Source organism: Panthera uncia, chromosome E3 (assembly GCF_023721935.1).
Source record: "Panthera uncia isolate 11264 chromosome E3, Puncia_PCG_1.0, whole genome shotgun sequence".
Classification (NCBI taxonomy): domain Eukaryota; kingdom Metazoa; phylum Chordata; class Mammalia; order Carnivora; family Felidae; genus Panthera; species Panthera uncia.
In genome coordinates this window covers 26,956,680-26,981,937 of record NC_064815.1, presented here as the reverse complement: position 1 = coordinate 26,981,937, position 25,258 = coordinate 26,956,680, and the positions used below count along the sequence as shown (strand labels likewise).

The window sequence follows — 25,258 nt, the reverse complement described above, 5'->3', positions numbered from 1 at the left end:
TCTCTCTCTCTCTCTCTCTCTCTCTCTCTCTCTCTCTCTCTGTCTCTCTTGTTGTTGTTTGTTTGTTTGTTCTGGATCTTCTTCTCTTTACATTTTTCCTTATAGACTGCCTTCTCCAGGAAGCCATCCTTCTTGGCTAAGAATATAAGACATTCATTCCACCTTTAATCTAATATTTTATAATCAGTGCACAGAAGCGAGGAGATGTACTCACTTGGCAGAGGACAGCTTCCCTGATGACACAGTAGGAGCCTTGACCATTTTTGCAGATTTTAAAGCTGAGACAGGCAGTAAGATCCTGTGACCTGCAGACCCTTCCCATTGTCTATTTCTGCCCTGCCTTAATGGTAGCACATACCTGTTCCCAGCTGGCTTGCTTACCTCTTGCCTTGGGTTTTTTTGTCTGAATTTTGGCTGGCTTGGGACTGGGCAAAGTTGAGTCCTGAAAATGGGAGAGAAAAATAAGAAAATATAAATTAAGTCACATAATTGTGTTTTTAATAGAGTGGGATGCTACAGAAATGATGGGTGGGGTAAGGGAAATCAAATTGGATTCTGTGAGCCTGATACTGTTTAAATCAATGACAACAAAGATAAAAATGTTCATCTTTCCCAGGGTGCCTGGGTGGCTCAGTCAGTTAAGCATCCAACTTCAGTTCAGGTCATGTTCTCATGGTTTGTGAGTTTGACCCCTGAGTTGGGCTCTGTGTGACAGCCCAGAGCCTCAAGCCTGCTTCAGATTCTGTGTCTCCCTCTCTCTCTCTGCCCCTCCCCTGCTTGTGCTCTGTCCCTCAAAAATAAACTTTAAAAAAATTTTTTTTTAATGTTCATTCTTCCCATTCTATTTGATATTAGTCAGTACAAGGCTTTATGTACAAGAGAAGGAAATAAAGCTAGGCCATTAGCATGGCCTGGTAAATTAGGGGCACATGGGTGGCTTAGTCAGTTAAGTGTCCAACTCTTGTTTTTGGCTCATGTAATGATCTCATGGTTCATGGAATTAAGCCCCATGTCGGGCTCTGTGTTGACAGCACAGAGCCTGTTTGGGATTCTCTCTTCCCACCCCCTCTATGCCCCTCCCCTGCTCGTTCGCTTGTTCTCTCTCTCTCTCTCAAAATAAATAAATAAACTTTAAAAAATGCTGTAATAGAAATGAAAAAAAATGCCTTTGATGTGCTTATTAGTAGATGGAACACAGACAAGGAAAGAATCGCTGCACTTGAGGATATCTCAACAGAAACCTTCAAAGCTGAAAAGCAAAGGGAACAAAGAATGAAAAAAAAAAAAAGAACAGCATATCCAAGAATTGTGAGACAACTATAAAATGCATAATATACGCACAGTGGGAATACCAGAGAAGAAAAAAAGAAAGAAACCCGGGGCACCTGGGTGGCTCAGTCGGTTGAGCCTCCGACTTTGGCTCGGTCATGATCTCACAGTTTGTGGGTTCGAGCCCCGCATCAGGCTCTGTGCTGACTGCTTGCTCAGAGCATGGAGCCTGCTTCGGATTCTGTGTCTCCTTCTCTCCCTGCCCCTCCCCCACTCGTGCTTTGTCTCACTCTGTTTCTCAAAAATAAATAAATGTAAAAAAATAATAATTTAAAAAGCAAGAAACCCAAGAAATATTGAAAACAATAATGACTGAGAAGTTTCTCAAATTAACGTCAGACACCAAACCACAGATTCAGGAAGCTCAGAGAACACCAAGAAGGATAAATGCCCAACAACTATACCTAAGCATATTATTTTCAAACTACAGAAAATCAGAGATAAAGAAAAAGCCTTGAGGATTAAGGTGCACTTGTTGTGATGAGCACCAAGTGATGTACAGAAGTGCTGAGTATAATAATGTGTACCTGAAACTAATATTACACTGTATGTTAACTAACTGGAATTTAATAACTTAAAAAAAGAAAAAGCCCTGAAAGAAGCCAAAGGAAAAGAACACCTCACCTGATATGCTAAGGAAGGGGAGAAAATGGAATTATATAAGGTGCTCGATTAAAACCACTTAGGGCAGAAAAAGAGTGGAAGACAAAAATAGGAAGAAAGAACAAGGGCAACAAATAGAAAACAGTAACGAATATTACAGATATTAATCCAACTATGTTAATAATTACTGTGAATGTCAATAGTCTAAAAGCACCAATTAAAAGACACAGATTATCAGGATTAAAAAACAAGACCCAGCCATATGTTGTCCTCAGGAAGTCTACTTTAAACATAAAGCTATAGGGGCGCCTAGGTGGCTCAGCTGGTTAAGCGTCCGACTTTGTCTCAGGTCATGATCTCACAGTTTGTGGGTTCAAGCCCTGCGTCGAGCTCTGTGCTGACAGCTCAGAGCCTGAAGCCTGCTTTGGATTCTGTGTCTCGCTCTCTCTCTGCCTCTCCCCTGCTCATGCTCTGTCTCTCTCTGTCTCAAAAATAAAACATTAAAAAAATTTTAAACATAAAGCTATATATATATATATATATATAGAGAGAGAGAGAGAGAGAGAGAGAGAGAGAGAGAGAGATTATAAAAGTAAACAGAAAAATACACCATGCTAGCACTAATCAAAAGAAAGCAGGAGTAGCTATGCTAATTTCAAACAGAGCAGACTTCAAGACAAGGAGAGTTATCAGGGATAAAAAGGGCATTACATAATGATAAAGAGGTCAATTCTCCAAGTACTTTAACAACAGCAGAATACATATTCTTCTCAAGTTCACATGTAGCATTCGCCAAGATTGACCACATTCTGAGCCATAAAACAAAACTTAATATATTTAAAAGAATAGAAATCATTCAATGTCTGCTCCTGGACCATAACGGACTTTAACTAGAAATCAATAACAGAAAGATAACCAAAAAATTTCCAAATACATGGAGATTAAATAGCATACTTCTATATAACACATAGCTCAAAGAAGAAATCTCAAGAGAAATTTTAAAATATTGAACTAAGTGAAATTTAAAATATGAACTAAATGAAAAGGAAAACACAATTTATCAAAATTTGTGGGATACACAGAAAGCAGTACTGAGAGGGAAATTTAGCACTGAACACATTTATTAGAAAAGAAGAAAGATCTAAAATCAACAGTCTAAGTTTTAACCTTCGGAAACTAGAAAAAGAAGAACAAGTTAAATCCAAAGTGAGCAAAAGAAAAGAAATAATAAGAACTGGAGTAGAAATTGATGAAATTATGGGGCGCCTGGGTGGCGCAGTCGGTTAAGCGTCCGACTTCAGCCAGGTCACGATCTCGCGGTCCGTGAGTTCGAGCCCCGCGTCAGGCTCTGGGCTGATGGCTCGGAGCCTGGAGCCGGTTTCCGATTCTGTGTCTCCCTCTCTCTCTGCCCCTCCCCCATTCATGCTCTGTCTCTCTCTGTCCCAAAAATAAATAAAAAACGTTGAAAAAAAAAATTAAAAAAAAAAAGAAATTGATGAAATTAATAACAGGAAATTAGTAGAGAAAATGAATGAAACAAAAACCTGGTTCTCTGAAAAGATCAATAAAATTGGTAAGCCTCCAGCCAAGCTAACTAAGAAAAAGAGAAGAAACAAATGACTAAAATCAGAAAATAAAAAGGAGGTCATCACTACAGAGTCCAAGGACATTAAAAGGATAATAAAGGAATACTATGAATAATTCTTTTCTTTTTTTATTAAAAAATTCTTTTAACGTTTATTTATTTTTGAGAGAGAGAGACAGAGACAGAGCACAAGCAGGGGAGGGGAAGAGAGACAGAGAATGTGTACCAGGCTTCAGGGCCTGAGCTGTCAGCACAGAGCCCAATGCAGGGCTCAAACTCATGAACCACGAGATCATGACCTGAGCCAAGTTGGACACTTAACCAAATAAGCTACCCAGGCACTACTGAATAATTGTTTTCAAACAAATTTGATAACCAAGAAGAAATGGACCAATTCCTTAAAAGACAATCTGCCTAAACTCACACAAGAAGAAACAATCTGAATAGGGTCTGTATCTATTAACAAAATTGAATCAATAATTAGTAGTTATCCTTCTAAGACAGAAAGCACCATGCCCATGGGTTCACTGGTAAATTCTACCAAACATTTAGGGAAGAAATTCTGCCAATTCTCTATAATCTCTTTCAGAGAAAAGGAGAAGAGAGAATACTTCCTAACTCATTCTATGAGGCCACCATTACCTGAACATCAAAACAAAGACATTATGAGGAAAAAAAAACTACAGAGCAATATCTCTTATGAAAAGAGATGCAAAAATACTCCATAGTGATGGCCAAAAATATTAGTAAATTGAATCCAACAATGTATAAACAATTATACACCATGAACAAGTGGAATTTATTCCAGGTATGCAAGACTGGTTTAACATTTGAAAATCAATTAATGTAATCCATCATATCAACAGGCTAAAAAAGAAAAATCACATAATCATATCAATAGATACAGAAAAAGCATTTGACAAAATCCAACACCCATGCATGGTAAAAACTCTCAGTAAACTAGGAAAAGAGAGTAACTTCCTCAAATTGATAAAGAACATCTACCAAAAAACCTACAACTAACATTATACTTAATGCTGAGAAACTAGAAACTTTCCCACAAAGATCAGGAAGAAGGCAAGGATGTCCCTTCTCATCACACCTTTTCAACATCATATTGGAAGTTCTACCTAAAGCAGTAAGACAAAAAGAAATAAAAGGTATAGATACTGGGAAGGAATAAATACAGTTGACCCTTAAACAATGCAGGGGTTAGGAGTGCTGACCCTTTGCACAGTGGAAAATCTGTGTATAACTTTGGACTCCCCCAAAATTTAAGCACTAGTAGCCTACTTTTGACTTACTAATAACAGATAATTCACATGTATTTTGTCCATTATATATATTATATACTGTATTCTTAGAGTAAAGGTAAAAAAAAGAAAATATTAAAACCATAAGGAAGAGAAAATACATTTACAGTACTCCAGTGTATTTACTGAAAAAAATCCACACATAAGTGGACCTCCATAGTTCAAACCTGTGCTATTCAAGGGTCAACTGTAAAACTGTCTTTGTTTGCCGATAACATAATTGCCAATACAGAAAACCCAAGAGAATTGACAGAAACTCCACAGCTATTAAGTGTTTATAGCAAGGTTGCAGGATACAGGTTAATATACAAAAGTTAATCACTTTCTTATATACCAACAATGGACACGTGGAATTTGATATTTAAAAACACAATACCATTTTTATTAGCACCGAAAAAATTAAATACTTACATATAAATTCAACAAAATATGTACAAGATCTATACGAGTAAAACTACAAAATTCTGATGAATAAAATCAAAGAACTAAATAAACAGATATTCCACATCTGTGGAAAGGAAGACTCCATATTGTTTAGTGTTCGTTTTTCCCAGCTTAATCTAATAGGATCAATGCAATTCCAAACAAAATCCAAGCAAGCTATTTTGTAGATATCAACAAACTGATTCTACAGTTATGTAGAAAGGCAAAAGACCCAGAATAGCCAACAAAGCCGGAAGACTGACCTTAGGCAACTTCAAGACTTACTATAAAGCTATAGTAATCAGGACTGTGGAATTGGCAAAAGAACAAATAGGTCAATGGGACAGAATAGAGAGCCCAAAAAATAAACCCACATAAAAACAGTCAGCTTGGGCGCCTGGGTGGCTCAGTTGGTTGAGTGACCGACTTCGGCTCAGGTCATGATCTCATGGTCTGTAAGTTTGAGCCCCGTGTCAGGCTCTGTGCTGACAGCTCAGAGCCTGGAGCCTGCTTCAGATTCTGTGTCTCCCTCTCTCTCCGCCCCTCCCCTGCTTGCTCTGTCTCTCTCTCTCTCTCTCAAAGAATAAATAAACATTAAAAAATTAAAAAAATAAAAATAAATTAAAAAACAGTCAGCTGATCTTTGACAAAAGAGCAAAGGCAATGAGTCTTTTCAACAAATATGGTGGAACAACTAGACATCCACACACAAAAAAGTGAATCTAGATATAAACCTTACACCTTTCACAAAAATTAACTCAAAATGTAGTATAGATCTAAGAGTAAAATGTAAAACTATAAAACTCCCAGAAGATAACATAGAAAATCTAGATGACCTTGGGTATGACAATGACTTTTTTTTTTAACGTTTATTCATTTTTAAGAGAGACAACATGCAAGGGGCAGAAAAAGAGGGAGACAGAGAATCTGAAGCAGGCTCCGTGCTATCAGCACAAAGCTCAACATGGGCTCAAACCCACAAACCGTGAGATTATGACCTGAGCCAAAGTCAGACGCTCAATCGACCAAGCCACCCAGGCACCCTGACAATGACTATTTATATATAACACTAAAGGCATGATCCATGAAATAAATAATTAATCGGCTGATTGGTAGAAGATACACCTGATAAAGGACTGTTATCTAAAATATACAAAGAACTCCTAAAACTAAAAAAAATAAAATAAACAACCCAATTTAAAAAATGGACCAAACACTTTAATGGACAACTCACCAAAAAAAAATATACAGATGGCTAGTAAGAATATGAAAAGATGCTCCAGATCATATGTCATCAGGCAAACGTAAATTAAAACAACAATGAATACCAGTACACACCTATTAGAATGGCTAAAATCTGGAACACTGACAATACCAAATACTAGCAAGGATGTGGAACAACAGGAAATCTCATTCAATGCTGGTGGGAATGCAAAATGGTATAGCCACTTTGGAAGACAGTTTGGTGTTTTCTTACAAAAGTAAACATATTCTTACCATACAATCCAGTAATCAAGCTCCTTGCTATTTACTCAAAGGAGTTGAAAACTTGTTCTCACAAAAACCTGTAAGCAGCTGTTCATAGCAGCTTTATTCATAATTGTCCAAATTTGGAAGCAACCAAGATATCCTTCAGTAAGTGAATGGATAAATAAATGTGATACATCCAGAAAATGGAAAAATTCAGCAAAAAAAAAAAATATATATATATATAATATGTATATGTAAATAGGTATATATATTATGTATATATACACACACAACTAGCTATCAAGCCATGAAATACATGAAGGAAACTTAAATGCATATTTCTCAGAAGCCAGTCTGAAAAGGGTACATACTACATAATTCCAACTATATGATGTTCTGGAGTGGGCAAAACTATGGAGACAATAAAAAGACCAGTGGTTGTCAGGGGCTGCGGGGTGAGGGATGAATAAGTAGAGCACACAGGATTTTTAGAGCAGTGAAAATACTCTGTATGATACTATAATGATGTATATGTATCATTATATATTTGTCCAAACTCAGACTATAACAACACCAGAGTAAACCCTAATGTAAACTATGGACTTTGGTTGATTACAATGTGCCAATGTCAGTTCATCAATTGGAAACAAATGCATGACTCTGGTGGATGTTGATAATGGGAAAGGCTATGCATGTATGGAGACAGGGTATGGAAACTCTGTACTTTCCTCTCAATTTTACTGTGAACCTAAAACCACTCTTAAAAAAGTCTTTAAATATTTTTTAAAAACCTATATTTCATATGCTTGAAAATACCCAAAGGAAACAAGTGAATGAATATCTTAAGTGTGTACACAGGGGAGAAGAGAGTGTAAACAGAGGCACCCTGCTATTCTCTGAAATTGCTCTAGTAAGAACCAAAAACTACATTAGGAACTGGGATGATAATCAAGAAATAAATTCCTAGAAATGTGAGACATTAGAGAGAATAACTGAGAAAAAAAGAGGGTCTCCTTCCCTGAAGACCCCTAGAAGATAAGACCAGCTAGTCAGGTCCACCCTGAGGCAGGAATAGGATGGTTCCATAGTAAATATAAATCCATGCTAACCAGACGTCCTACAGGAATCTCCTAAAAGGAATCCCCAAGATCACTCTTACTTTTTCCTCTTCTTCCTCCTCCTCTACCTCCTCCAACACGGCCTCTTCCCCTTCTTTCTCCACGCGGGAATCTGGGCTGTTAGCCCCAGTAAGCGTTATGTCTAGAACAGGAATAGGAAAGAAAGGCTAAAGAATTTATCCAATAAATTAGATGATGAGTTAATGGAGCTGATCCCAGAGAAGCAGTCTTCTAACTCTGCCTCTCATGTCCCAGTGGCATTTCTTCTACAAAACACGGCCCTAGGTTATCATGGTTCCCACCGTTTCCAAACACCCACCACTCTTTAACATGTGCCCTCCCTCCCCATCCTCTTTTTCTCTCCATTCTTCTCTTCACCCATCCATTTATCCATCCATCCCTCCCTCCCAGATACTTGAGTCAATGGCATTCATGGAGAGCCTCCTATTAGAATCCAGAACTAGATGGATGATATCTGATATAAAATGAAGTTTCAGTTCTGCCCTCATGAAGGACCATCTCCCTCTCTACATCCTCTCCCCACCTCCCTCACTAATCCTTATCCTCTTACTGATCCTACCTTTTCCTTCCCGACTATTGTCAGATCCATTGTATCGGCTCCGGAAACCAAACAAGTTAACCCGTTCCTGAGGGAACCAAGAAACAAAAGCATCATCCACTATTCTCCCAAGGATGACTTTTCCCCTCTGTCTTCAAGACTTTAGTTATGGGGGTGCCTGGGTGACTCAGTTGGTTAAGCATCTGACTCTTGACTTTGGCAAGATCTCACAGTTTGTTGGCTTGAGCCCCATGTCCGGCTCCGTGCTGACAGCACACAGCACGGAGCCTGCTTAGAATTCTTTCTCTTTTCCTCTATCTCTGCCCCTCTCCTGCTTGAGCTCTCTCTCTCTCAAAATAAATAAACGCTAAAAAAAAAAAAGACTTTAGTTACATACTTTATATTCATATTCCATACCATTTTCACTTAAAATTTCATATTCTGTTTATCTAAATTTTTACGAAGATTAACTATAATACATTATAACATTATTTTTATATTATATATTTACATTATGTTATATAATTATATGCTGCAATATATTCTTATAATAATCTCTTTTTCCAGTTTACTTATAATTGTCATTCTCCACTGCACACCCAAAGGCAGAATTTGAGGGTAAACACTGCATAAAAGAGAGGTTAAGACTCATACATCTGAGATCTAAAGTTAAATACGGAGGTAGGATGCCCCCTACTACAAACTGTCTCTATGTAGGATGAGAGAAGATCCAATTTGCCCAAGGGTAGGAAAAAGAATAAATGATTTAAGGAGCTAAAGTAATCTGTTCTGGAAAGAAAAGACTAATTCTAAGACTAAGACTGGATGATGGGGAAGGACAAGCCACTTTTCTTTAGTAGACAGTATATGGTTTGCTTTGTGTCCCAGGTCCCAAAGAGGAGCAGGTATGTAGTCTGAACACTCTCCCACCTGAATACTGATCTGTTCTGCCTCCTGAGCCATCATCAGGGCCACTCCCAGTTTCTGACTGCAATCCTTGTTCCTGCACTTTTTCTGAAATAGAAGATTAGAGTCAATGATAAATAGTAGAGAAATAATTCCAACAGACTGCTACTCACCAGACATGATCTTTTCTGGCTCCTGATATTGACATGATACTCCTATTCTTAATCTTTTGAGCTTAGAGACATAATCTCCCTTTATCACCCAACACACTTTTCACCAATTCCTAGCAATATTGTCAACCAACATTTTGGTGGCCTCTCCAAAGTAAATCTCATGGAAATGTGAAAAGGCAAGATTAAAGGAACTCAGGTAATTCCACTTTTGAGCTTCTCACATGTTTCTTCAGATCCAGCTGCTTGATTTAATACTCACTGCCTGATTTTCAAAAGCTCCAGAGCTGGTAGGCCTCTTCTCATTTCTTTTTTTTTTTTTTTTTTTTTTAAGTTTATTTATTGAGAGAGAGAGAGCACAGAGGAGGGGCAGAAAGAGAGGGAGAGAGAAAATCCCAAACAGGCTCCATGCTCACAGCACAGAGCCCAAATGGGGGCTCAAACCCATGAACCATGAGATCATGACCTGAGACAAAATCAAGAGTCAGATGCTCAACTGACTGAGACACCCAGGTAACCCTCTGCTCATTTTTAAGGCTGACTGAATCCAAAGTGATTACAGGGAGGAAATATTTTTAATTAATATTTTTAGTTTCTCAACCAGGAGTGGTTTTGCCTCCCAGAAGATACTTAGCAATGTCTAGAGACAATGTTTTTGGTTGTCACGACTGAGTCCAAGGGCAGTAGCACCCCTTGGCTAGACACCAGTAAAGACCAGAGATGCTGTTAAACATCCTAAAATATATAGGACAGACTTCCACAACAAAGAATTATCTGTCCCAAAATGTCAATAGTACCAAGGCTGAGAAATCTGAGTTAACCTGTCCTCATTTCTGCCACACCTGCCTTGGCTAAACTGTAGAAAACCACAGTCTTCAGGAAGGCCCCCTGCCTGCAGGCAAGGAAGGAGACTATGAAAAGTCATTATCCCGCTGCAAACCTGATAGAAAGAAGAGTCCCTCATGAATAACCTCACCCTTGCACACTTGGTCAGACATGGGACTTTCTCCCAACACAGCTTCTCCTGGAACAAAATCAGGTTTAATAAAGGGCAGATTTAGTTTTCAAGTTACCTGTACCACAACTGACCACCAAGGGCTGCTTACCACTCCAGCTAGCTCCAGGGACAGCTCCTGGAAGTTCTTCAGCATGTTAACTGGGATCCAAGCACGAGAAACTGTCTCTCCAAAAAATGTCACATGGTACTTAGACTGAAATAGAAAAATGGTTCTCATATGGCCCCTAGTCCTTCTCTTTGCTTTGGCCCTCCAACCCAAAAAGGTGGAGGAAGAACTGAGGATTCACAAGGAAAGAGGTGTTGGGCTTCATCTGATGCCATAAACCTGACCCACCCACCTCAGACTGCTGTTCTTCCATCCTGACATCGAGAATCCCAACCAAAGCATATTTATCACAATCATAAATGTCCTGGTAATGACTAAATATTTAATTAGATACAAGTTTGTATTCTATATGTGGGTACTTGTTTCTGTGTTTGTCACTCTAGCTAAGTGTCAGTTTCTACTCATGTCTTCTGGCTATGTCTATGTTTCTAACTCTGCACATCTATTAGGATGGATTTGTTCATTATTTTGGCCCGAGCACCTACATACCCTAAGCCAGGAAAACTCACCGGCAGGGAATCAAGATGAGATGCAAAAAGAAAATATTCCCCCAGGTCAGGATCAGATTCTACCATGCCTGGCCACCTGGAGAAGACAGATGGGTATAGGGAACAGAAGAGGAAGGGTTTACATGGTTTAGAGTAACAGAACACAAATTCACCAATACACATGTACATAAAAGAGCAATATGTTTTGCAAACAAAGGATCTTAAAAATAGACCTCCACCCTTGGTGATCTCCCCCAGTGGTCACTACCAAATGACTAAAGTGACTTCTATCAGTATACAAAGAAGCTCAGAATCTTCCAAGTAAGAGTATACATATTTTTTTTCTAGTAGGCTCCATGCTTAGCATGGACCCCAATGTGGGGTATGAACTCAAGACCCTGAGATCAAGAGTCAAATGCTTGACCAACTGAGCCACCCAGGCGCCCTCTAGTAAGAGTATCTTAACCTAGGCTTTCCATCAACCCTGAGAAAAATTCTTCTGACTAGGACATCTCCAAAGAAGAAACTATCCCACCCTTCTTTGTCCTCTCTACTTTATATATCTCTCATATCTCAATGTTTTAAAAATTCCATAAAGCCACCTTCCTTTTTCTTGCCCACCCAGAGTAGAATTGTCAGATGCTTTTTTCCAGGGAGATACCACCTCCACTGTGAAACCTTTAGAAAACACGTTCTTTCAAAGCCTCCCAGATTGGTACTTTATCTTTTCCCTCATCCCATGTTCTTTCTAAGGCAGGTACCATTTCCATTATAAATGCTTTCTATTTCTTTCCCTCTTTGCTTGAATCTACCACTCCCAAGTTCATGAAGGATGCTCTATGCCATGGTGCCCTACCAAGGATAACCATATTGCTTGGCCCAGATGATAGATCCTGGAATGTAGGAGGCATAGGCCACATCACTCTCATGCCCTATCCAGGACTCCTCAGGGATGTCACAGCGATTATACTTCAAGTCTGCCAAAAAAGAGAAGGAATGAAGGGAAGGAAAGAACCTCATCAGGTAAAAATCTAGACGAGGGCAGGAGAGAGGACAAGAGTATGCACCAGGTGGGACCAAAAGGGCACTGGGAGACAGGTATGGACAAAGAACAAAGACCCATGGAGGAAATGCAGCTACAGCTAGAAAAAGAGTGCTGCCTCCATGTATGTTACAGAAAGAGATTCCAAACTTCTGCCTGACCCACATTATTTGACCCTGCTTCCATCTACATAACATCATGACAGCAATTTCTCTGAGACTCTGTTACCTCATCCTTAAAATAACTGGGCTGGGTTAGATCATCATACTCTTCCAAGTGGTTTCAAACATTTTAGAATTCTAAACCACTGGCTGTCTCTCTCACCCACTTTTCCCCATGGATCCCATATCCCTTCTTATCCACCAACCCAACACCAATAACCTAATCAGGACCAGCAGGGTCAGACTAATGCTGAAGAAGATGGAATCCACTTAGAATGTACGTTTAGATTCCAGGCCCTTCCCACAATATAACTCTTCAGGGTGTCTTCTTCTAGCCCATTATGCCAGATTCATCTTGATATGACAAGGAAGATCCCTTCCTCTCTCTCAAACACTACAAGGACCCCTGGGATTATAACTACATCTATGACATATTTAATCTAAGGGATACATACAGAGAAAGAAAGGAAAGAACAATAAAAACAAACAAACAAAAAACTCTCCAGTCCATTCTACCTGTATTCTGATCACAGGACCAATTATCTGGAAGCACTGAGGGGTCAATGTTCCCACAAAGCCGCCTCCACTTCTCACAGTTTGGGGAGGAACACTGGACCCAGACGAGACACTGACCTGCAACAGAAAAAAAAAAAAAGTGAGACAAAAATATGCTCTTCCTTCTTCAGTCCAACTAAAATCAATATACCTTCACTAAAATCATAGAGCCTTAGGGGTCAAATAGTCTAATCCTAGATTTATAAGTGGGAAAACTAAGCTCAGAGAAGATAATTGACTTGCTGAAGATCAATCTAACTCAGTGGCAGAGCTGAACTTGGATCCCAGGTCTCACATCTCAATCTTTCTCCTATACCATACTATCATCTCTCCTTCCCCCCAGGGGAAAAAGCAAGTGTTTTCCATATTGACAGTTCTTTTTTTTAATGTTTGTTTGTTTGCTTGTTTGTTTGTTTGTTTATTGAGAGAGAGTGAGCAGGGGAGGGGCAGAGAGAGAGACAGAGAATTCTAAGCAGACTCTGTGCTGCCAGCATAGAGTCCGATGCAAGGCTCAAACCCACAAACCATGAGATCATGACCTGAGCCGAAACCAAGAATTGGATACTTAACTGATGCGCCACCCTGGCACCCCAATGTATTAACAGTTCTTGAAAAGGTTGGCTGGCATCTTTCTGGCTCGTGCCTCGTTCTCCACTGGCCTGTCACTACTGGAAAGTTCTTTTGAAGGGCTAACCAGCATCTTTCGTGTACAACATCCAGAGTTCCTATCTGAATCTCAACTGATTTACCTGTCACCAAATCACTGCAGTGATTGGTAGCAGTCTTTGGAACCAACAGTCCTGAGATTACCCTCCTCCAAAAGACAGAGATAAGTCTATCAACTCAATCAACTATTGACTTCAGGCCTTGATCAAAGGCCAAGCATTCCTTTTATCTATTACCTTCCAAACCATTATCCCCACCAACATCTTCTAAGTTGACCCAATTTTCCTCACAGCCTCCCCTCTCTCCATCCCAAATCTTTCCACTATGTTCTTTGGAATTCTAGACAAGAGCAACAAAAAGTCCACATATCTTCAACTTTTCTGAACATCCACCTGCTTTTTGAAACCTGGTGATGCACCAATGACACCGCCCCTGCCCAACTCCACCCCACCCACAGCTCTCTAAGTGGAGTCTGTTCCCTCTCACACACCCCAGGCCAGAGAGTGGGGTCAACATCATCCTTACTCCTCATCACCACTTCCAGACCTTTACTATCCTTCCCATAAAAACCCTCCCTCCCTTGAGATCTATGCCATGGGACTATGCCACCCTCTCATCTCCCTTGGAAAGATGCTGGCATCTGGTTCAGCCTTCTCCTCCTCCTTCCACCTCCTGCCCTCATTCCAGACAGCCACTGTTTTCACAGGAGTAACTCAAAAAGCACCCCATTCTCTGAGTTCCTTGACCTTTTCCTCTATGCCACCTCAGTAACGCACTCCACTTCAGTGGTGCACTCCCCCTCCTGCATGCCCCATCCACTCATCCTTAGGAACCATACACTCCCCTGAAGCACTGATCCAAACATTCCTCTCTGATGAAAATGCATGGTCTCCCATCTCACTTGCTCAAAGACCCTTATAGCAACTTTCACTTTACCCAGGTCACCAATCTACTGGCCTCTAACTTCCTGCCAGTCTAGTGGCAACCTCCTTTCTTCACTCTGTTCTTACTCAGGTTTGACTCCTTAGATTCTAGTGCAGACATCTTCAACTCTCTTGCCCTCCACTTTTCCTCCCACTCAGCTGGGCAAACACAACCCAGAATGAACACATGCTACCTTTTCTGTGCCTACATTCATAGAAACTGAGCATTGCTAAAGAAGCAGAGCATAACCATGCACATAGGTATACACCCTAGGATCATAATTAACAACACCAACCAACATGTTTCTCCACGTAAGTTCACTCTCCCGCTGTCAAGTTTTACCTTAAATGCCTGAACATAAGGGATGCCCTCCATTCCACTGAAATCATCCTTCAGAGAAGCAGCTGACTTACATTTGGGTCCTTTCAAAGTATCTCATATTTAAGGTTTTGAATTACTTTATTTTGAAGAGAAAAGTACTGGTTGAGAGTGATACATTAGTCTGAAAAGACAGCTGTCCAGCCCAGGATGCATACATGGGTGCAGCACCACAGCTGCCACTGGGGGCCACGGAGACCCGCACCTCCCAGGCTGCTCATAGGCAAGGCCTGCAGCAACCGGCAGCCAACTGTGTCACTCCAGGCCTGCCTTCTTCCATGCTGCTGCCCCAACCCGAGATGGCAAGAACATCCAGCCCAAACAGATCTGTACCTTCTGCCTCAGCAACCAGAGAAAGTTGATCAAGGACCAAGACAGAAATACTATGATTCAGAGTTGGAAGCTAATGCGCTGGGCTACCCAAGAGAGCCCCCATGGGACCTGACTCATGCACAGGCCTCCTGTGAGGGCGGCCACCAAGCCACCCACCAGCCCTGCCTCTGGACCAATGGACAGACAAGTGGCAGCAGGACTCTGCACTGGCCAAACTGGCCCAGGTCCACTGGAAGATTCTGTACTGGCTTCCTACCTGGTTTTCTTCTGGTCACTACATGCTGGCATCTTGTATCTTTGATATGATAAATATAAGTCTGGAAACTTTGTATACTTAAAAGCAAAACAACACTGTCCAAAAAACAAAACAAAACAAAACAAAACAAAAAACAGCTCCCAGTAACTGTTTTTGATGTTTATAGAGGTGCTCTACCAAGACTAGAAAAAAAGAGTGGGAAAAGGGGCCAGAGACCATAAAAGTAAACACAGATCAATAAAATAAATGGTTGGTTGTGTAAAGAATTAATATTCTTGAGAAAATGAATAGGAAAAACGAATCCTAATGATGTAGAACTAAGGATTTGTGGCTTGAGATAAAATTTCCAATAAAAGAACACACAATTCTTTAAAGTTTCCTTTCATGGGCTCCTGGGTGGCTCAGTCGGTTAAGCGTCAGACTCTTGATTTCCGCTCAGGTCATGATCTCATGGTTCATGACATTGAGCCCCACCTCCTGCTCTGCACTAATCGGAGTCTGCTTGGGATTCTCTCTCTCCCTGTCTCTCTGCCTCTCCTCTGCACTCCTGCACGTACACACACTCTCTCTCTCCCAAAATAAATAAAGAAATAAACATAAATAAAATAAAGTTTCCCCTCAAACAACTTAGAAGAGAGGATGATGTGCTCCAGAAAACTGCTTGAGGCTCATGACACAGTTCTATGATAATGAAAACTGATGTCACAGACAAACTACGAGTATTTCAGTTGACACCAGTTTCCTTGGGTTCTATGATCTCCCCCTTCTTCATTTCCCCACTCCCCCCATCTTTCTGGCAGCTCCCTCCTCATTCTCCATTCCGTCTCTAAACCCTGGGGTTCCAAAGCCCAGTCACGGCCTTAGTTCCCCATGCTACACTTTTCCTGAAGCAAACTCACCCACTCCTATAGGTTTGAAACCCATCTTCATGTCTGACCACATACAGATGAATGATACATCTAGCTTTTGTTCTGAGTTCCAGATTCCTACAGCCACTTTACTCTTTGAAATCACCATTTGGATGTGTCACAAAGAGCTCAAACCTAATGGGCCCAAACCCAAGTGCTTGATCTTATCTCACAAATTTGTTCTTTCTCTACTTTTCCTCACCCCTCTCAAGTAACTGCTCAAGCCAGAAACTGATCATCTTAACATATTCTTGCCTCTCTCTCACCTCCCCCCATATCCAATTCATTACCAAGTTCTGACAAGTTTACATACAACACATATCTTAAAACCATCCACTTCTGTTTCCACTTTCAACATCCTCATCTAAGCCACCAAAGTATCTAATCCTAGGACTCACTTGTCTACTCTTGTCACTACATACTTCATTTTTCAATTAATCACAAAGGGAGTCTTTTAGAACATTAATTTGATGATGTCAGCCCCACTCGAAGCACCTGGGTGGTTTAGTTGGTTAAGTGTCCACCTTCGGCTCAGGCCATGGTCTGTGAGTTTGACCCCCGCACCAGGCTTGCTGCTGTCAGCACAGTGCCTGCTTTGTATCCTCTGTCCCCTCTCTCCCTGCCCCTCCCCTACTCACTCTCTTTCTCTAAAAAATGAATAAACATTAAAAAAAAAAAAAACTCATCAGTGGCTCCCAATGCACTTAAAATTCTTACTTTGTACATTAATCCAGAGCCACTTTCTTGCCTTACTTCCCCTTGGTCTCTGAACTCCAATCATACTGGCTTCCTTTCAAAACCTGGAATATGCCAAACTGCACCTTCCCTAAATTCTTTCTCCGCATCCTACTCCTCCTTCAGATTTCAGCTTAAATGTCATTTCCTTACAAGTGTGTTCCCTGACTGGCCCAATCTTGATTAGGTCTCTGTTATTTCCTGCCATGACATTCCATTCTTTTCCTTCACTTCCCCCAAACTGATTGTATTTATCAGATACCGCCCCTTCTATTTCCTACTGTGGGAGGACTCATCTCTCCCTGACAACTGTAAGAAACAGGAAGAGTGGTTCATTTATAGCAAGAGGCTTACACATTCACAACAATCACATTCGACTCAACAAGCACTGCCAAAGGAGTGGACTTTCCATCTCCCAGTGAAAAATCCAATCCTTGCCCTCATACCAAGAGGTTCAAGAGATGGAATGGCATCACCCAGGCCGCCCAATTCCCAAATTAGACGTACATCTCTGGCTCCTTATGTTACCATGTTATTATAACACACAAAGTAGTTTATTGCCTTGGACTATCTTGTGTGATGTCTACATAGTCTTCCTAGAGTTTTCTTTCAAGTATGCACAAGCCTGTTTTTGGTGCAAGCCTGTTTCCCCCCAGATTGTTAAGTGTATTTATTTTCAAAATTTTAAACTTACTAACATATTGTCTAATATATTTTATTTCTCATTTTAAAATTTCCCAATACTGGGGCAGCTGGGTGACTCAGTCAATTAAGCATCCAATTCTTGGTTTTGGCTCAGGTCATGATCTCACTGTGAATTCGAGCTCTGTGCTGGTAGTACAGAGATTCTCTGCTTGGGACTCTCTCTCCCCCTCTCTCTCTCTCGAAATAAATAAAATTTAAAAGAAAAACACTTTAAAATTTCCCCATATTACCATGGTTATTTTCTATATTTGTTTATCACCTGAAACACTAAAATGGTAAATTCTATGAAAGGAAGGATTATCTATTTTTTTCACCACTATATTTCCAGTACCTAGCACAATGCCTGGAATAGAACATAAGGCATTAATAACTATTGTTAAAAGAATAAATAAATCTATATCCATGTTTATCTGCCCTCCATCCAATGTCAAAGGCTAAGGTGTCCTTTCTGAGTAAGAATAAACCCTCTGGCTCTCTTCTCATTCCCTTTACTCTCTCCTCCTTTATAAATAATTTTCCCTCAACTTATTCATATGCTCATGACACACAGGCCAAGTCCCTTTTTTTTTTTTTTTTTAAAGAAAGCTTAAAGGGGTACCTGGGTAGCTCAGTCGGTTAAGTGGTTAAGCATCTGACTTTGGCTCAGGCCATGATCTCACGGTTCATGACTTTGAGCCCCGCATCAGATTCTCTGCTGTCAGCGCAGAGCCCGCTTCGGATCCTCTGTCCCCCTTTCTCTCTGCCCCTCCCTCACTCAATCTCTCTCAAAAATAAATAAACATTAAAATATAAAATAAATTAGGGGCGCCTGGGTGGCTCAGTTGGTTAAGCATTTGACTTCAGTTCAGGTCACAATCTTGCCGTTTGTGAGTTCAAGCCCTGCATCAGGCTCTGTGCTGACACTTCAGAGATTGGAGCCTGCTTCAAATTCTGTGTCCCGTCTTTCTGACTTTTCATGACTTCCTAACTGTAATATCGTTGAGCATTTTCAAATTTTTATCCTCTTTGATGTCTCTGTAGCAGCACAAGGCTAAACACTCCCTCTTTCTTGACATTCTCTCCTCCCCTGGCATCTGTGATGCCATACTCTCCTAGATTCTACCTTTCTGAGTTTTCTCTTAGTTCTTAGTTTTCTTCCTGTGCAGCTCTTCCTCTGCTTAACCCTAAACATTATGTTTCCCCTAAACATTATGGGTTTTCTATTCATTGCTCTTCTCTTTGCACTCCACACCCTCCTCTTAGAAAATTTCATCCATTCTTACTGATGCAGATGATTCCCAAACCTGTATTTCCAGCCCAGACCTCTTTCTTAGATGCAAAAGCTCATCACAGACCCTCTAACTTGTCCAAAGCTAATTCACTGTCTGAAAATGTGCCCTTTCTTCTATATTCTCCATTTCAAATAATGGTTCTTTCAAGCACTTAGGTCAGAAAACAGGATCATCCTCAGATCCCACTGGTAACCATATCATACTGATCTTTCCTCCTAAAGATCTCAAATGTGTCTCTTCCTCTTCACTGTTACTGCCTATCTTCCTTGTTTAGATCACTGTTTCTGTGGGTCTAGTCATGCTCCCACTAATCCATCTCCCATGCCAGTGGCACAGTGAGCTTTCTAAAATACAAATCTTACCAACTTTCCCCTAAAGAGGTCAATGGTTCCTCTTTACCTTTAAAATAAAATTCAAATTCCTTAGCCTGGCATGTAAGGCCTTTTATGATCTGGCCCTTGCATGCCTATAACCTTATCTCCCCCTACAACATTCTATCCCCCCCAAGGTACCTAAAAGCTACAATCATTAGCTCTCCTCCATAACTCTGCCAATAAATATCACTCTGACCTTCATCCCCACCTCAGTTCACCCTACTAAATGATACTTTCAACACATGGCTCAAGTAGTATCTTTTCTTGTTGCTTCTCTATATACTAACTAATTTGGATGTAAATTTTAAAAAATAAAAAATAAAGTTAAATCAAAAAAGAAAAAAGTAGTATCCTTTCTTGGAAACTTTTTCAAGTCTACTCCCACCTTGTAGCTTTCTTTTTTGCCTTCCTCACAAGCCTATTTCCCTTCCAACAGGCATATATTAATTTATTCTACATTTACTCAGCACATCCTAAAATGCCTGGTACACAGTAGGCATCCAACAACTATGGATTATATGACTAAATAACTGAATAAATGAAAGCCTTCTCTTCCACAGCAGCGTATCTCTTACAAGTAGCTGTGAGAGATAAATTATTGTGTTTGCAGAATTTCCTCTAGCTACCTAACCCTTGCCTCTGTCCTCCATCTCCAATTTTCAAACCCAGGTAGGTTTTCCAAATCATGCTGAACTCACCAAAACCACTGACTTCTCCTTTTTGTTGGTTTCTGATCTGAGAATGATTTTGAACTGTTTTTTTCAGTTGAGCTTTCTGTCTGGGCTCACGTCCACTTTGGGCTTTCTCCATTTTCTCATCTTCTGGGAAGATAAAACAAAACATTCTATAGATAGTGAGGGCCAGTGAAAGGAGGAAGAAGGATCATAATCTAATAGTTTCAAGACCTGGGTCGAAAATTTTCAGCCTGCCCACTGTCCCATTCCCTAATTTTGTGGAATAAGTACTTGAGCCAGATGTCAAAGTATATCTGACTATACTTACGGGCTCCTTTCTTTCCTTTGCTTAAGGAGAATCTATTGAATTTCTTCTCAGAAGGTGGAGGATCTGGCTGGCCTGGCTTAGGTGTCTCTATCACAGAGGTTACTCCAGCTTCCTTAGTGGCTGAAATCTCTAGAATATGAGGTACCATTACCTTCTCTCTGAAAATAAGATTTTCTTTTTAATGAAAAGGCAAAAAGGAGCCATTTGTCATACCTTTGTTTGAAAAAACCCAAGGATAAAAGTCAGGAGTACAGAAAAATCCTAGGCTCTCCACAGCCTCCAGAGGCCATCTTATCCATCTATTTGCCTACTCTTCCCAGTTCAAACAGGTATCTGTCCTGAGCTGAGAGAAATCCATAGAGATACGAAAATGACTAGATAGACTTGGATCACCTGGGTGGCTGTCAGTTAAGTGTCTTACTTCACCTCAGGTCATGATCTCATGGCTTGTGGGATTGGGCCCCGCATCCAGCTCTGTGCTGACAGTTCAGAGCCTGGAGCCTGCTTCGGATTCTGTGCCTCCCTCTCCCTCTGCCCCTCCCCTGCTCACGCTCTCTCTTTCTCTCTCAAAAATAAAATAAAATATAAAGAAAATGACTAGATAGATAACCATTTACCAATGCTAAGTCTACCCTGTGATCAACTTGCCTCACTGGGATAAACTTACCCATCAGCATTATCATTATCAGTAGAAGAAGCAATTCCTGGTTCCTTGTCTAATTGGGCACGTCTTATGGGCTGGGCACAGGAAGTCTCTGAAAAATCAAGGCTAGATCCCATCTCTCCCAAAACAAAATACTATAAGCAGAGAAACAATTAAAGAAAATAATGACTCCATTATTTCTAAACTGCAACCTTCCGTTAAAATGATGCCTAGTCAGTCGGTTAAGTGTCCGACTTCGGCTCAGGTCATGATCTCATGGTTTGTGAGTTCGAGCCCCGCGTCAGGCTCTGTGCTGACAGCTCAGAGCCTGGAGCCTGCTTCAGATTCTGTGTCTCCCTCTCTCTCTGACCCTCCCCCGTTCATGCTCTGTCTCTCTCTGTCTCAAAAATAAATAAACATTAAAAAAATAATAATAATAAATAAAATAAAATAAAATAAAATAAAATAAAATGATGCCTAGAAGAGTCCATCTTTGGAGTTTTGTCCGATCATAGACCTTTAAGCCTTAAAATTCTCAGGAAAAACTACAAATCTGTATCTTTTGGCAAGTCTTTCCAGATTGATCCGCCTTGCTCCAGGATAGCCAAGTAATGTCAATTTTATTTTGTGTACATAAAAGAAATCTTATGTAATGTGTTTTAGACCATTTGTTCCTCAAACTTTCTCTTGGAATAGAAGTACACCTAAGAATAGCTGAAAACATCAGACTATTCTCCTTAGCCTCAGGACATATGGCAAAATCCTCAGGGTGTACACTGTAGAGTTCTTTATTCCAAAAATCAAATCCCTGAGCATATGTTAAAAAAGTATTGGAAACAAATACACAAGGGTAGATGGAAACTAAGTTCTTCAAATCTAGTAAATACAATTTATCTTTTCTAAGTATATTGTAAACATGTGAAAGTGAATTTAAGTTACACTTAAAAAAACTATCTGAGACTGTATTTATATCCTGAAGTCAACGTAATCTATTTCAACTTAATCTATTTTTCTAGAAGTCTGTACCCCATAAGGTAGTTTAGCTATAGTCCTGTTGATAGATGAAATATTTAAAAATATTTCAAAGAGGGGCGCCTGGGTGGCTCAGTCGGTTAAGCGTCTGACTTCAGCTCAGGTCATGATCTCACAGTCCATGAGTTCAAGCCCCGCGTCGGGCTCTGTGCTGACAGCTCAGAGCCTGCAGCCTGCTTCGGATTCTGTGTCTCCCTCTCTTTCTGCCCCTCCCCTGCTCATGCTCTGTCTCTCTCACTCTCCAAAATGAATAAATGTTAAAAAAAAAATTAAAAAATATATATATTTCAAAGACATCTAATATTTCCTTACTTATAGGAAACTGGAGGGAAGGAGAAAAGCTGTCAATTTACTCTACCCCTTCAGATAACAGTTTGTCTAACTGAAACTCTTTTTCTCTCACTATAAGCCATACCCAAACACTCCTGGAGGGACTTCCGTAGCACAATCTGGACAATCTCCTCAAATTCTGCATTGGTGAGACTTAATTTTTCCTGCAGAGATAAGGGCAGAGAAGGAAAACCATTCATCTTTTCCCAGGTCTCCTCTCTGACCAGCCTTTAGATCAGCCAGTAAGTTCACAAGGCTGAGAGCATGAAGGTATTGTCCCTAAGGATTCTATAAACTCTGTCTCAGATTTCCTGGGAATAAAGGAATCAAAGAAAAGGAAAATTTTATAAAGCCTCTGACCACATTTACTTTCACCTCCATTCCACCTCAATCCCTACCCACCTATTATTTCCAGCTAAAGGCTTTCTTCAAAACATTTTTCACCTCTTTAAGAAAATAGAACCCCCAAGAAAGGAATAAAAAAACTTAAAGTACAGGGTAAAGTTCCCCTACATGAAAAGACTGTCTAGACTGGATGTCTAGAAGAAACTGTCCCACTAGAACCCATCAATGAGACTGATACCTTTTCTTTCTTCTCTGCTTGCTTGTCTTGAGCCTTTCCTTTTTTCTCCTGGCCACTGCTTGGACCATTTTCTGTGGTTGCTTTCTCCTCCTTCTTCTCTAACCTGTCCTTTGAGGAACTGATCCCCAGGGTCTCCTCCTTGGGTGAGTTAGGGCTATAGCACATCAGGCTATGCATTTTTTGTACAGGTGGGGCGAAGGTTTTCTTTGACCCCTTCCCATGTTCTGAAAGAAATTTGATCATCAAATGGATTTATGAAACATAGAGTCTAGCACAGAAAGTGTCTGCACTGCCCATTGACTGGCCATATCAGAATTACCTGGAGAGAGCTTTTAACAAAATCAGATTACTAGGCCTCTCCTTTCCCACCCCACCCCACCCCTTAAATTCTAAATAAACAGTTGGGAGTGAGGCTGAGGAATCAGTCATTTTGCAAGGCCACCTAGATTATTCAGCCAAGTTTACGAACTACTGAGTAATTAAAAGGTGACAAATATAAACATACAGAAAGCTGAATTATTCAAATGTGAAATTTTAAAAATTTGTTCATTTAACTTTAAAGAAAATTTTACAGAAAATCAGGAAGTTGAAAGAAAAAAAAAAAAAACTAGTGCAATGAAAATTACACTGATCCTCCCAGGTATAAACAGTATCTCTTTCTTCTGAGCTTCCATAACATTTAATACTTCTCTGCTGGCATTTATCACATTCGAATTTGTATTATAGATATTTAAATGTCTTTTGTCTCCCTATGAGTTCATATATTTCTTGAGCTAGACTGCTTCTAAGTTGTATATATTTCACTCAAAGTTTCTAGAAAAGTAGTAACTTTAGCAAAGTGTATACCAAATATATATAGACTGAGCTTCCCTTTGGTGGGAAGTGTATCTACATTACCAGGGACTGAGAAAGAAGGAAAAAATGAGGGAAATGTACAAAAAAATGAATCTCCCTCATCCTTGACTCACCTTCTTTACTCCGCAACGTTGCCATCATTTAGCTCAGAAGCTACACTTTCTTTGTGCCTCTGTTAGAAAAAAGAAATTAACTGCTGTGACTTTGATTGAACTTGATTTTAAACTTTCTTCTCTCTCTGTCTTGTTGGGCTTAGGATCTTTACCTGGGACTGCTGTACTACATTTTCTGCCCTCTTGTACTTTTACCTCCTCAGCAGTGCCAATCACATGCCAGGGGATAATGAGAGTTACTGTTTTAAAGATTAGCAACTTTCCTTCATGTTTTAAGTGCCTAGAGTCATGTCCAACGTAAGGCAGGCACTTGTCAGTAGTGGTAGTGATATGTTAAAAAAAATTCACTGAGTAAATGTTGAAGATCTTATTGGCTTCATTCAGTGATTCATGAATTGGTAAGCATTTGATCTAACAGATAGAAAGAACTCTGAGGAGCTGTACAAAATGAAAGACTTTTAGGGGTGCCTGGGTGGCTCAGTCAGTTAAGCATCCGACTTTGGCTCAGGTCATGATCTCGTGGTTCGTGGGTTAGAGCCCCATACTGGGCCCTGTGCTCACAGCTTAGAGCCTGGAGCCTGCTTCAGATTCTGTGTCTCCCTCTCTCTCTGCCCTTCCCCCGCTCATGCTCTGTCTCAAAAATAAACATTAAAAATTTTTTTTTTTTAATGAAAGAGTTTTTACAGGCAGAAGGGAGCTGGAACAAGGAAGTTACACTAGGCAAACAAGCAAATTACCTATTGCAAGTTTACTTTCCTATAGGAGATGATAGGGGTCTATTAGGCAGATTACCTAAATAGTGTTGATCAAGTGATTCCTGATTGACTATAAACCAAAATTCTATTTCTGGGAGAGCCAAAACTGTTTAGTCTTGGTTTGGTGACATGGGCTTAACATAACCAACTGAGTTTTGGGCCTGTTTTTAATAGATGGAAGTATAAAAAGTAGTAGTAGTAGTAGCAGCAGCAGCAGCAGCAGCAGCAGTATGAACAGCAGCAGTATGAACAGTCCTGAGAGTTAAAAAGTGAGAGTGTTCTTCAAAAGGATAAACTCATCTCACAAGGTTTTCCTAAATACTTAAAACACAAATAATCTGGCAATTCTCTGACCTAATTCAGAGGTCCCTATGCATAAAGAACCCCCTTTTTAACCCCTTTTTTAACATCACTATAATCTTTACTTAGATCTTCTAGTCCAATAAATTTTCCAATGTGCTAGATTCTAGCAATCCCTATTCAAGGCTCAGAAATATTTGGTAACCAGCAGCCATCCCCAGAGAAGCTAGTCACAGGCATCTAATACTT

General features: G+C 40.2%; 1 protein-coding gene across 4 annotated transcripts in view; it reads right to left on the bottom strand.

Annotated features, from left to right (window-relative positions):
* The window catches only part of ZCWPW1 (zinc finger CW-type and PWWP domain containing 1), a 32,481-nt gene that overhangs the window by 1,370 nt on the left and 5,853 nt on the right, over window positions 1–25,258 (bottom strand). For 3 of the 4 annotated variants that reach the window (XM_049638864.1, XM_049638863.1, XM_049638862.1), the window contains exons 3-16: window positions 23,955–24,013; window positions 22,987–23,210; window positions 22,489–22,567; window positions 21,066–21,153; window positions 20,399–20,556; window positions 20,095–20,217; window positions 12,808–12,924; window positions 11,945–12,065; window positions 11,110–11,185; window positions 10,583–10,687; window positions 9,331–9,414; window positions 8,422–8,488; window positions 7,883–7,983; window positions 382–442 (exon numbers count right to left, since the gene is read on the bottom strand). In XM_049638864.1, coding sequence (XP_049494821.1) covers window positions 382–442; window positions 7,883–7,983; window positions 8,422–8,488; window positions 9,331–9,414; window positions 10,583–10,687; window positions 11,110–11,185; window positions 11,945–12,065; window positions 12,808–12,924; window positions 20,095–20,217; window positions 20,399–20,556; window positions 21,066–21,153; window positions 22,489–22,567; window positions 22,987–23,210; window positions 23,955–23,982 — 1,432 coding nt within the window. In that variant the 5' untranslated portion in view covers window positions 23,983–24,013. The remainder of the gene's footprint in view (window positions 1–381; window positions 443–7,882; window positions 7,984–8,421; window positions 8,489–9,330; window positions 9,415–10,582; window positions 10,688–11,109; window positions 11,186–11,944; window positions 12,066–12,807; window positions 12,925–20,094; window positions 20,218–20,398; window positions 20,557–21,065; window positions 21,154–22,488; window positions 22,568–22,986; window positions 23,211–23,954; window positions 24,014–25,258) is intronic. The other variant, XM_049638865.1, reaches the window with a different exon arrangement.